Source organism: Giraffa tippelskirchi, chromosome 4, assembly GCF_054371585.1.
Source record: "Giraffa tippelskirchi isolate mGirTip1 chromosome 4, T2T-mGirTip1v1.2.pri, whole genome shotgun sequence".
Taxonomy (NCBI): Eukaryota; Metazoa; Chordata; class Mammalia; order Artiodactyla; family Giraffidae; genus Giraffa; species Giraffa tippelskirchi.
The window spans coordinates 5,443,799-5,456,310 of NC_137278.1; the positions used below are offsets into that span (position 1 = coordinate 5,443,799).

The 12,512-nt window shown below is 49.8% G+C and overlaps 1 protein-coding gene across 3 annotated transcripts in view; it reads right to left on the minus strand.

Moving 5' to 3' along the window:
* The window catches only part of PLPP7 (phospholipid phosphatase 7 (inactive)), a 41,509-nt gene that overhangs the window by 5,340 nt on the left and 23,657 nt on the right, over window positions 1-12,512 (minus strand). For 2 of the 3 annotated variants that reach the window (XM_081594713.1, XM_081594712.1), the window contains one exon: window positions 11,489-11,754. The exons of the other annotated variant lie outside the window; for it this stretch is intronic. In XM_081594713.1, the coding sequence (XP_081450839.1) occupies window positions 11,643-11,754 (112 nt within the window). In that variant the 3' untranslated portion in view covers window positions 11,489-11,642. Of the gene's footprint in view, window positions 1-11,488; window positions 11,755-12,512 lie in introns of those variants that run through there. 3 annotated transcript variants of the gene reach the window in all.

Here is a 12,512-nt window from a genome sequence, read left to right on the forward strand (position 1 = left end):
ATCTGCGATCTTCTGCATCTCCTGCACAGGCAGATGGATTCTTTACCACTGTGTCACCTTGGAAGTCCCCATACTACACTTGATCTTAGCCCAAAGGCCAAGAAGTGATTAGTAAAATTTAATATTACTGATTTTTTTTTTTCTAGAATACACAGAAGCAGTCTTTGGATAAGGAGATCAGTGTGATATGTTTAGTTTTGGCTAAGCTAGCTCTCACAGTGTGGACAAGAGGTTTTTAAAGATTCCTGTAAAGAATTAATGATGACGGGACGCCCACGTTATGGACCGCCTCCACCCTAACCCTCCCAGGCTCCATCACGCACGCGCAGAACCTCCGCCTCTTAGAGTGGGAGGCGGGGCCTTGTGGCCCCACCCCTTCTATTTCCCCCGCCTTCCCAGTTTCTTCCGGAGGCGTCCTTGGTTACTTCCCCTAGCGATTGGGCGAGCTGCTTATGGTCGGAAGAATGCAATTGGACAGAGCCGCCGCCTATCTACCGTTGAGCATCGATGATTGGCCGAGGAGCTGTGAGGGGTTGGCCAAACCTAAACGTTGTACCAACGGCGACGCGGGGACTGGGCTCGCGCCCCGACTGGGCGCTTACTTCCCGGTGCTCTCCTTCGGGCGTCGCGGATTGAACCCAGGGCCCAGAGGGTATGGGGCCGGTCAGACGGTGCGGCCCGAGGATGGAGGGGTCGGGGGAAGCCAGAGATAGAGGCGAGGCGGGATGGCGGCCGCTGCCCCGGGAAGGACCTGCCTGGATGCCATCGGGCACCTTGGTGGAGGAGATTGCGATGAAGCTAGACGTCGTAGTCTGACTCGAGACCGCTAGCAAGGCCCCCACCTTGTCACCGAGCCTTGTTTAGTCGCTAAGTCGTGTCTAATTCTGCGACCCCATGGCCTGTAGCCCGCCAGGTTCCTCTGTCCATGGGATTTCCCAGGCAAGAATACTGGAGTGGGTTGCCATTTCCTTCTCCAGGAGATCTTTCCTGCCCAGGGATTGAACCCACATCTGCATTGCAGGTGGATTCTTAACCATTCAGCCACCTGGGAAGCCATCGAGCCTAGGAAGCCCTAAATGGTTTGGAACCCAGGATTGCAGAAGTCTCTTAAGTACATGGCCACAACCCGCCTGGAGCAGTTATAGGAAACTGAGTGTGACTGAGCAGGTGGAGCTTCTGCGGCAGAGGGATAACCTGCGTGCCATAGGTTTGTTAGCAAGGGAACTGGAAAAGACAAATCAAAAAGCTGTTTGCTAACAGCGAGGCCTGTAAACTCATCTCCAGAGCCAAATGGAGGAATTGAAGACATTTGGCCAAGGGAGAAGGATCCAGGAGAAATGCAACCAGAAATCGGTGCACAACTTCTCCTGTCTGAAGCTCTGTGACCTGGGAGGCAAATAAACCCTGTCCTGAACATAATTCTTGCAGAAGAACAAACATCTGGGGGAAATGAGCTTATCTGCCAAGATCATCTGGGAATTCCCTGGCAGTCCAGTGGTTAGGACTCAGGCGCTTTCACTGCTGACCGGGTTTGATCCCTGGTCCAGAATAAGATGCCACAAGCCACCAGCCATGGCAAAAAAAAAAGTCATAAAGTTGTTGAAGAATTTAAATGGAAGCCTCCACTCATCACCACAAAAAGCCAGACATATTTCTGGATCAACAATTTCATCAGTGAGGTGTCTGAGGCCCTAGGAGAGATCCGATCCACTTTCTGGGAGAAGGTCTTTTGCAAGCTTACTCTGAGTTCTCAGTGATGCACAGTGTACTTGCCTGTGGCATTAAAGTGGTAAGAGTGACAACAGTAACAATCTGAATAAAGTGAAAAATTTCCATGTTATCAGAGACAACAGAAAACAATAATGATGGGTCTTCTTGTGATGCCCCTTGATTATATTTAACAGACTGAAACATACTTTCCCACCTAGTGAAAATCCCTGCAATGGTGCACCCTGGCCTTGAACAAGGGTAACATATTCTCAAAAGGACATAGTGATACTAAAAGGTGAGGTCTGTTAAGCCAGTCACCTTCATAACAGTATTTCCAAGAGACCTATGGGAACAGAGGCACATAAAGAGGTGACATATAAGATAGAAATAAGACAACAAGAGGGACTTCCCTGGTGGTCCAGTGGCTAAGACTCTGTGCTCCCAATGCAGGGGGCCCGGTTTTGAGCCCATGTGCTGCAACTAAGAGTTCATAAACCATAACAAAGATCGAAGATCCCAAATGCATCAGCTAAGACCCAGCACAGCCAAATAAATATACATATATTTTAAATAGACAACATGAACAGCATTCTACCTTATAGCTGTTTTGAAACTGTCCCCAAATCAGATCATTAAGGGTATTCCAGGTCATTCAGTTTTCTAGGAAGATTAAAAGTACTTGAGATTATTCTGTCAGTACAGGACTACCCATATTTTTACTTTTGTCACATAACCAAAGCTGATAAATCCATGAGTTCTTCAGAACCAGCAGGGGGCGTACATGCTGAAACATCAATCCAGTTCAGTTCAGTCGCTCACTCCTGTGTGACTCTTTGCGACCCCATGGACTGCAGCAAGCCAGGCCTCCCTGTCCATCACCAACTCCTGGAGTTTACCCAAACTCGTGTCCATTGAGTTGGTGATCCCATCCAACCATTTCATCCTCTGTTGTCCCCTTCTCCTCCTGCCTTCAATCTTTCCCAGCATCAGGGTCTTTGCAAATGAGTCCAAATGAGTCAGTTCTTCGCATCAGGTGGGCAAAGTATTGAAGTTTCAGCTTCAGCATCAGTTCTTCCAATGAATATTCAGGACTGATTTCCTTTAAGATGGACTGGTTAGATCTCCTTGCAGTCCAAGGGACTCTCAAGAGTCTTCTCCAACACCACAGTTCAAAAGCATCAATTCTTCGGCGCTCAGCTTTCTTTATAGTCCAACTCTCACATCCATACATGACTACTGGAAAAACCATAGCTTTGACTAGACAGACCTTTGTTGGCAAAGTAAGGTCTCTGCTTTTTAGCATGCTGTCTAGGTTGGCCATAGCTTTTCTTCCAAGGAGTAAGCGTCTTTTAATTTCATGGCTGCAGTCACCATCTGCAGTGATTTTGGAGCCCCTAAAAATAAAGTCAGCCACTGTTTCCACTGTTTCTGGATGGGACCGGATGCCATGATCTTAGTTTTCTGAATGTTGAGCTTTAAGCCAACTTTTTCACTCTCCTCTTTTACTTTTATCAAGAGGCTCTATAGTTCTTCTTCACTTTCTGCCATAAGGGTGGTGTCATCTGCATATCTGAGGTTATTGATATTTCTCCTGGCAATCTTGATTCCAGCTTGTGCTTCATCCAGCCCAGCAATAATAATAACTAATACTACACAGGGGGCTTTCCTGGTAGCTGAGATGGTAAAGAATCTGCCTGCAGTGCAGGAGACCCAGGTTTGATCCCTGGGTTGGGAAGATCCCCTGGAGAAGGGAATGGCAACCCACAAATACCTAAGGTTCTCTGTTTCCATGCAGGTCTGGGCAAGTGTTCTGCATACATTAGTCCATTGTTGTTGCTGTTTAGTTGCTAAGTCATGTCCAACTCTTTTGCAACCCCATGGACTGTAGCCTGCCAAGCTCCTCTGTCCATGGGATTTCCCAGGCAGTCAGGTTGCCATTTCCTTCTCCAGGGGATCTTCCCAGCCCGAGGACTGAGTCTGTGTCTCTTGAGTCCCCTGCATTGGCAGGTGGGCTCTTTACCACTGAGCCACCTGGGAAGCCCAATATGATATGTAGAAAATCCTAAAGAGTCTAAAAATAAGCCTGTTAGAGCTAGTAAATGTATTCAGCAAAGTTGTAGGATAAAAAAATCATTGTTCAGCTATCAGTTGTGTTTCTAGGTGCTGAAATGATCAATCCAAAAAGAAAATAAAGAGAACAATTATGAATTTATAATCCCATGAAAAAGAAGAAAATACTTAGGAATAAATTCAGCAAAGGAAGTGTAAGGCTTGTACACTGAGAACTGCAAAATATTGCTGAAAGAAATGAAAAGAGATCTACATAAACGGAAAGACGTGTCACTGGGTTAGAAGACTTAATTATTGTTAAGATGGCAATACTACCCAAAGAAATATACAGATTCCATTCAGGTCCTACAAAAATGTCAATGGTGTTTTTAAACAAATCATTTATTCTTTCCTTGGTTGCTCTGGGTCTTCATTGCTCCGCGTGGTCTTTCTCCACTTGTGGTGAGCAGGGACCACGCTCTGTTGTGGGTCACAGGCTCCTCATTGTAGTGTCTTCCCTTATTGCAGAGCACGTGGCCTGCAGGAGTTGCAGCATGCAGGCTCAGGAGTTGCAGCTTGTAGGCTTTAGAGCATGGGCTCAGTAGTTGTGGTGCATGGGCTTAGTTGCTCTGAGGCATGTGGAATCTTCCCAGACCAAGGATCGAACCCATGTGCCCTGCGTTGGCAGGCGAATTCTCCTCTACTGTGCCACCAGGGACGTCTTCAATGGTATTTTTGCAGAAATGGAAAAATCCATCCTAAAATTCATCTTGAATTTCAAGGGGCTCAGAATGGCTGAAACTATCTTGAAAAAGAACAAATTTGGAGGACTCACATTTCTTGGTTTCAAAATGTTCCGTAAAGCTACAGTAGTCAAATGAGTGTTACTAGCATAAGGCTAGATAAATAGACCAATGGAATAGAATTGAGAGGCCAGAGGTAAACAGTCATGTCTATGATCAGTTGATTTTCAACAAGCATGCTAAGACCAACTGATGGGAATGGTGTTAGATTCCACATATAAATGATATTGTATAATATTTGTCTTTCTCTTTCTGACCTGCTTTACTTAGTATGATAATCTCTAGGTTCATCCCTGTTGCTGCAAATGATATTTTATTCTTTTTTAATGGCTGAGTAATATTCCATAATATATATCATTATATATCAATATATCTATATATATCACATTTGTTTTTAGTATCACAGTCAACTATATTTCAATTTACAAGTTTTTAAGAAATAAAAAAATATTCAGAGTAAAAAACAAAAAAACCTGTTCAGTGTTTCTGAAAGCCTTCTCTGCAGTGAACTGAGAAGGGGCTTTGCCTGATTTCCACGACATGGGAGGGATCACATGGGTAATAAAATCCTCAAAGACTTCTCCAGTCAGAAGGGGCCAGACTTCAGGGCCAGATGGACACTGGTAGTGGAACATCTCTCACTCAGTCTCTGTTCTTCCAGTGCTGTTGTATGGGTTTCCTGAAGCTGCTAGAACAAAGTACCATCAACTGGGTGGCTCAGAACAATAGGCATGTGTTCCCTCACCGTTCTGGAGGCTGGTAGTCCAACGTTCATGTATCAGAAGGGCCATGTTCCCTCCGCAGGGTCTGGGGGCAGTTCTTCCTTGCCTCTTTCTAGCTTCTGGTGCTCACTGGCAATCTTTGGTGTTCCTGGGCTTGGAGACACATCACTTCAACCTCTGCTTCTCTTGTCCTGTGATATTCTTCCTGGGCAGGTCTGTGTGTCCACATTGTCCTTTTCTCATATAAGAACTCAAGTCATTGGATTAAAGTCTTTCCTAAGCCATGAAGACCTCATCTTGAGCGTGGGTTTTCTAATCTCTTAAGTGGGAAAATAGACTTCTACTATTTTCCTCCTGAGTTTGTGGTGAGAATTGATTACGATAATAGATATTTTTTTCCGTAAAAAATTTTTTTTTAATTTATTTATTTTAATTGGAGGCTAATTACGTTATTGTGGTGATTTTTGCCATACATTGACTCGTTGATGAGCTTTAAAAGGGGCTTCCCAGGTGACATGAAGAGAGCCGACTCGTTGGAAAAGACTCGGATCCTGGGAAAGACTGAGGGCAGGAGGAGAAGGGGGCAACAGAGAATGAAATGGTTGGATGGCCTCACCGGCTCAATGGACAGGAGTTTGAGTGAACTCCGAGAGATGGTGAAAAACAGGGAAGCCTGGCGTGCTGCAGGCCACGGGGTCACAGTCAGACGCGACTGAGCGACTGAGCAACAGCGACGACAGGTGGCGCTAGTGGCGAAGAACCTGCCTCCCAACGCGGGAAACGCAAGGGACGTGAGTTCGATCCCTGGGTCGAGAAGAGCTCCCGGAGTAGGAGACGGCAACCCTGGGCCCTCTGCATTGGGAGCCTGGAGTCTTAGCCACCGGACCACCGTGGAAATCGCTGTCTCGCATCTCCTTTATCCATTCATCTGTCTATGGACGTTTAGGTTGCTTCCGTGCAGGGCTACTGTGAGCAGTGCTGCAGTGAACACTGCGGTGCCTCATGCTTCTTTTTGAGCTCTATTCTTTTATGACTTTAAAAAAAAATTAGGAGAAATTAGAAAGTTTTGAAGAAAACCAGAGACCCTCTGGTTAGTGAAAGTGAAGTCGCTCAGTCGTGTCCGACTCTTTGCGACCACATGGGCTGTAGCCTACCAGGCTCCTCCGTCTGGAATTTTCCAGACAAGAGTACTGGAGTGGGTTGCCATTGCCTTCTCCAGGGGGTCTTCCCGACCCAGGGATTGAACCCGGGTCTCCCGCATTGCAGGCAGATGCTTTACCATCTAAGATCTGCTAATTCAGCTCTCTGCAGGTGGGCTCACCTCTCCCACGTGCTGGCCACATGACCGGCCACTCTGCATAAACACCGCTAAGGTGGGGAGCTCACTGCCAGCCCTGCGAGGTCACCAGGACCTGCCATGCTGCCCTGGTTCCCTGGTTGCCTGCGCTCCCTGCTCCCATTCTGCCCGCAGCAGCTCTAGAGATGGAAAGGGTTTTATTGGGGGTGGAGAAGGGAAGAGACCTAGAATGTGGTTACTTTCCACTGAGGCAGGTGGGGAGGGTTTCCTGGGGAACCCTCAGCAAGCAGACATCTGTTTAAGCCCACAGGCTGCCCAGCCTGGGGAGGAGGAGGGACTAGGAGGCGAGGAGAAGACAGACTGGGTCGGCTCTCTGCAAATGTTCCCCTTGGGCAGCCTTGAAAAGGGACCCCTGGGGACCCTGGCCTCAAGTTCTCTCTGGATCCACCACTGCGGGGGTCTCTGGCTGGAGTAAATCCCCTAAGTGCTGGTGTGCATGCACTTGGTTCACTTTGTGCCCAGTTCGGGCTTCGTGTGCCCGTTTGTAGCTGAGACCTGTGATGGAGGTTGTGACTTGTTCCGGCTGGAGGGGGGCACGACCCAGGACAGGATTTACGGAGGTCACTGATGCCAAACCAGGCAGGCTGTCGAGTGCTTTGAACTTTGAAAGGAAGGGAGTTGGTCTTCATCCTCTTTGTCTGCACTGCCAGTGCATCACAGGGGTCACGAACTTGAGTCGATCAGAAAAGGTACCTCTTGGACCCTTTGGAGCTCAGGAGCAGGGGAACCCACACCATCTGCGGGGAGCCCATGCAATAACCACCTTTACCCACTAGAGGGCGCTGTGGGACAGAAACCCAGTCCCGGATGGACCAACCATCCTGTTCAGCTGAAACCAGCAACGGTGACAAGCGAGAAGAAGCTGTCATTCCCGCGACTTGCCCTTTGTGACAACCACCTCACTGGGTCCTTGCAGTGAACCTAGGACTTGGTACTGTTAGCACCCCCTCTGCCGCTTTACAGATTAAGAAACCGAGTTCAGCATCGTTAGGTGATTTGGCCCAAGTCTCTAAGTTAGAGGGGCTTCCCTCATAGCTCAGTTGGTAAAGAATCCACTTGCAGTGCAGGACCCCCCGGTTCTATTCCTGGGCCACAAAGATCCCCTGGAGAAGGGCTAGGCTACCCACTCCAGTATTCTTGGGCTTCTCTTGTGGCTCAGCTGGTAAAGAATCCGCCTGCAATGAAGGAAACCTGGGTTCGATCCCCGGGTTGGGAAGATCCCCTGGAGAAGGGAACAGCTACCCACTCCAGTACTCTGGCCTGGAGAATTCCATGGACTGCATAGTCCATGGGGTCGAAAAGAGTCGGACACGACTGAGCGACTTTCACTTTCACTTCTAAGTTAGAGAGCACTAAAGCTTGAACTTGATCCTAACCCCAGAGCTTGAAGGGTGGACCTCGTGGCCCTCAACCTCATGATGTTTGGCTCTGTCTCTCCTCCTGGGTCCGTTCTAGATAGTTCCCTTTAACTCAGTGAGGTTTACCCCAGCCTCCTGAGCGGTGGGGAGGGGGTCTCTCTACCAGGAGAGGCTGGGGTATGAGGGTGCCCAGGGGCCCTGGGGAAGGAGCTAGGGTTGTGGGGCCAGCTATGGACATGGGGAGGAGATCCCAGGCCACTGGGCTAGAAGTCCTCCTGCTCTGGCCCCTGGCGGAGCTGGCCCCCTGGGAGCCCGCCAGGCTTATTAATATCCTGCTGAGTCAGGGGGCTCTTGAGTTTCAGCATCACAAGACCAGAGGCAGGAATATCCCTGACTGCCCAGCCTCCTCTCTCCGCCTGCCCTGCCCACCTCGGGCTGGGAGCCCTGCAGCTCTGAGTAGATATTTGGCCCTGGGCAGGGGGGCAGGTCACTTCACCTGACTTAGAGGTGGAGGCGAGACCCCGGTTCAGGCACTGCTCCTCCAAGGCCCGGCACACAGGAGCGGCTGAGAGCAGGAGCTGCCCTTCCAGAAAAGGCCCTGCTGGGGGCCCAGCCCTGTCCTTGTCGCTGTGGATCCGGCAGGCGGGGCAGAGCGGGGAAGAGGGTGGGAGGACAGCATGGTCCGGTTCTCAAAAGAGCTCACCGGCTGCCCAGCGTGGGGTCCCCCAGCCAGCAGCCAGGGCCCAGACAGAAGCTGGGCCCCTGCTACGGCCAAACCGATGAACTCTCCCAGACATTTGGAATTGGGTCTCGGGGACTCTGGTCACATGGGGTGGGCACTGGCTAAAGGGAAGAGCATCTGGGCTCGGGGAGGGAGGTGATGAGGGATCCGTGCAGCTGTGTCCATGGCAACAGAGGGATCAGACTGCAGTGGATGCATGAAAAGACAGGAGCCCCAGGAGAGCAGCCCCCCAGCCCCTGGCTCTCAGCCCTCTCTGTACCCACTTCCCGCCCCAGTATCCAGGAGGCCGCTCTGCACTCCCCATACAACACCCTCGTTCCTGCCCCAGACTTCCACAGGGCCCTGAAAGGACAGGGGGAGGTGGATCGTTTCTTGACCGCCCGGCCCTTGGAGCTCCCCAATCATGGTTTAAAACTATTCCCTGAGGACCTCCCAGGCACCAGAGCCTGGCCTGAGTGAGATACACATGGCCTCTCCTCCAAGTCTCACAAGATACCTGTTCTTCCCATTTTTTTGGATGAAGAAACTGAGGCCCACAAGGCAAAGTCAGCTGCCACAAGGTGATAAAGCCAAGACTCAAACCCAGGTCTGGGTGAGTCCAGAGCCCTTACTATTTTTATTTATTTATTTGGCTGCACTGGGTCTTAGTTACAACACTTCGTATCTTCAGTCTTCATTGTAGCATGAAGGACTTTTTAGCTGCAGCATGAGGGATCTGAGCTTTCCTGGTGGTTCAGTGGTAAAGGATCCGCCTGCGGTGCAGGAGACGGGTTCCATCCCTGGGTCGGGCGTTGGCTCCCGAGGCCCTCCGGAGCCCTTATCAGCCAGCTCCACACAGCACAGGTCAGGCAGCCCTCCCAGGCCCGGCCCCTCGCGGCTCATTATCAGGGAACACATTCCACCCAACCGCCCCTGGAAGGTGGGGAAAATAGAGCCTGCCACTTTCCGGCCCCTCTTCTGAGTTTTACCAAGTGGGGAAGGGGCACTCCAGGGGCAGGAAGGGGGTTATCACAACAGGAAGCCCCAGCACTGGATTCTTCCGCTGACATGAGAAAACCCCGGGGGCTGGAGTGTGACCCTTGGAAGTGGTGACCTTGCTGGGTGGGCCTGGGGGAGGGACAGCTGCTTCTTTGGCCTGATTTATTTTTATTTATTTGTTTTTTTAGTTGGAGGATAATTGCTTTACAATATTGTGTTGGTTTCTGCTATATATCAGCATGAATCAGCATAGGTAAACGTTTGTCCTCTCCCTCTCGAACCTCCCTCCCACCTCCCACCTCATCGGGGTGCTTGCTGTTTGCTCCCAGCAGCCAGGATATGGTGGGTGAGGAGGGCGGGGCTTTCAGCCAGAGACTGGAGGTCCCTCTGGGCAGGGTCTCCAGGCACCATCATCCTTACACACCTGTCTGTGCACCCCCTTAAGGATAAGAGAATCGAGGCTCAAATCACAGGTGATGGAGGGTCTTACCTCTCAGGGCAGTGAGGTGGAGCGTGCAGAGGGCCAAGTATGCAGCTGGTACCCGAGGCAAGGCTGCAAACCTCTCTCTGTGGGTCACATGCACGCACACACATTGATTCATCATTAAATACCCGGCAGGTGTGCGCCTGCCTCTCCACATGGACAAGCACCATCCTAGTCCCCAGCACTCTTGGATCAAGAGATCTTTGTGATTCCCATTGTGTGGATGAAGAAACTGAGGCTTAGGGTCTGCCCTGGGGGTCCATTTGTTAAGACTCTGCACTTCCAATGGATGGGGCATGGGTTTCATCCCTTGTCAGGGAGCTAAGTTCTCACAAGCTGAGGCCAAAAAAAAAAGGGAAAGAAAGAAATTGAAGCTTAGACGGATGAGGTCACTAGTCCAGGGTCACCCAGCTCTAAGTGGAGGAGCTAGGGTTGGGTCCCAGTCTATCTGACTTCCACGTGCGAGCTCTCCACGGCCACAGTCCTGTGCCTTCAAATGAGCTCAGTTATCACCTTGTCTACACAGCACTTTCACGCTCCAGTGGTCTCAGCCCAACCATCGCCAAGAAAATATGCAGAGAAAGACACTGCAGACAGTGCCGAGCTGGGCACTGTCAAAGTCAGCGCCGACGGCCCAGCACTCCGATCCCAGGTTGCGCTCTGCACAAGCCACAGCGAGCCTGGACCCAGAGGTGAGGGCGGGCTGGGCCGCTGCACCTTGTGCCCCCGGAGGGTCTGGCGGCAAGGCAGGTGGGGGAGAGCTTTCAAAGGATGACGTGAGAACTCTAAAAGTAAAGGAGGCTGGCCGGTTGGGGGAGGGGGTCAGGTAGCCCATGGCAAGTGGCCAGCCCTCCAGGGCATCATGGCAGAGTCACCAACAGTGAGAAGCCTGGGACACAGCAGAGGGCGGTGGTTCCTGCAGCACGTGAACAGGCTCAAATTTCAGCGCTTGAGGGCCTCAGCTTTTGAAGGATGACTCTGGGAGCTCCAAGGGATAAACCTTCTCTGTAGCCACTGACCCTGGATGGAGAATATTCTTGGAAGCATTGCAGGTCTCATAAAAAAGGAGAAAATTCCAAGGACCGCCCCCCCCCATCCCCAACAAGAGACACAGAAGTGAGTGTTGGGTCTTTACCACTGGACCTCCAGGTAAGCCCAGGATCTGAATATGACTAACAACTTTATGTCAATACATTTGAAAACTTGGATAAAATGGTCCACAACTTGGAAAATATATAACCTACCAAGATGGGATCAGGAAGTAGAACACTTGAATACAACTATGTTTAACATAATTTTGTTTATTTTTGCCCGTGCTGAGTCTTCACTGTTGCCCAGGCTTTTCTCTCGTGGTTTGCGGGCTTCTCACTGCGGTGACTTCTTTCGTTTCGGGGCACCAGCCCTAGAGCACGTGGCTTCGGTACCTGTGATGCACGGGCTTAGTGGCCCTGCGGCAAGTGGGATCCTCCCCGACCAGGGATCAAGCCTGTGTCTCCTGCACTGCCAGGCAGATTCTTTACCACTGAGCCATGAGGGAAGCCCCGAATATGACTATGAAAAAGAATTAAATATCCTTAAGTATTAAGGAGTAAAAGAGATAGAGAGAACACCAGGAGTTGATGATCTGTAGGTGAGTTCTATAGAACATCTAAGGAACAGATCCTTCGAATATCACACCAAGTTTCCCAGGAAATAAATGAGGGTGATTCACTCCACCAGGCTGATATAATCTGCATCATTAAATCAGACAAGACCAGTGCATGAAAGAAAAATTAGGGACACATGTCACTCAAAAATATAAGGGTAAAAGTACTAAATCTCTAGGTTGGCCCATGCTGCTGCAAATGGTATTATTTCATTCTTTTTGATGGCTGAGCAATATTCTATTGTATATATGTTCCTCATCTTCTTTATCCATTCCTCTGTCGATGGACATCTAGGTTTTTTTCTATGTCTTGGCTATTGTAAACAGTGCTGCAATGAACACTGTCATACTCAGTGAAGTAAGTCAGACAGAGAAGCAAACACATCATATGACATCCTTGTAGATGGCATCTAAAAAGATATAGTTCAAATGAACTTATTTACAAAATAGAAGCAAACTCACAGACCTAGAGAATGAACTTATGGCTGCTGGGGGGAGGATGGGGTGAAGGGATAGTAAGGGAGTTTGGGATGGACGTGTACACATGGCTGTATTTGAAATGGATAACCACCAAGGATCTACTGTATAGTAAGGGAACTCTGATCAATGTTATGTGGCAGCCTGGATTGGCGGAGAACTAGAGGGGAATGGATACATGTATATG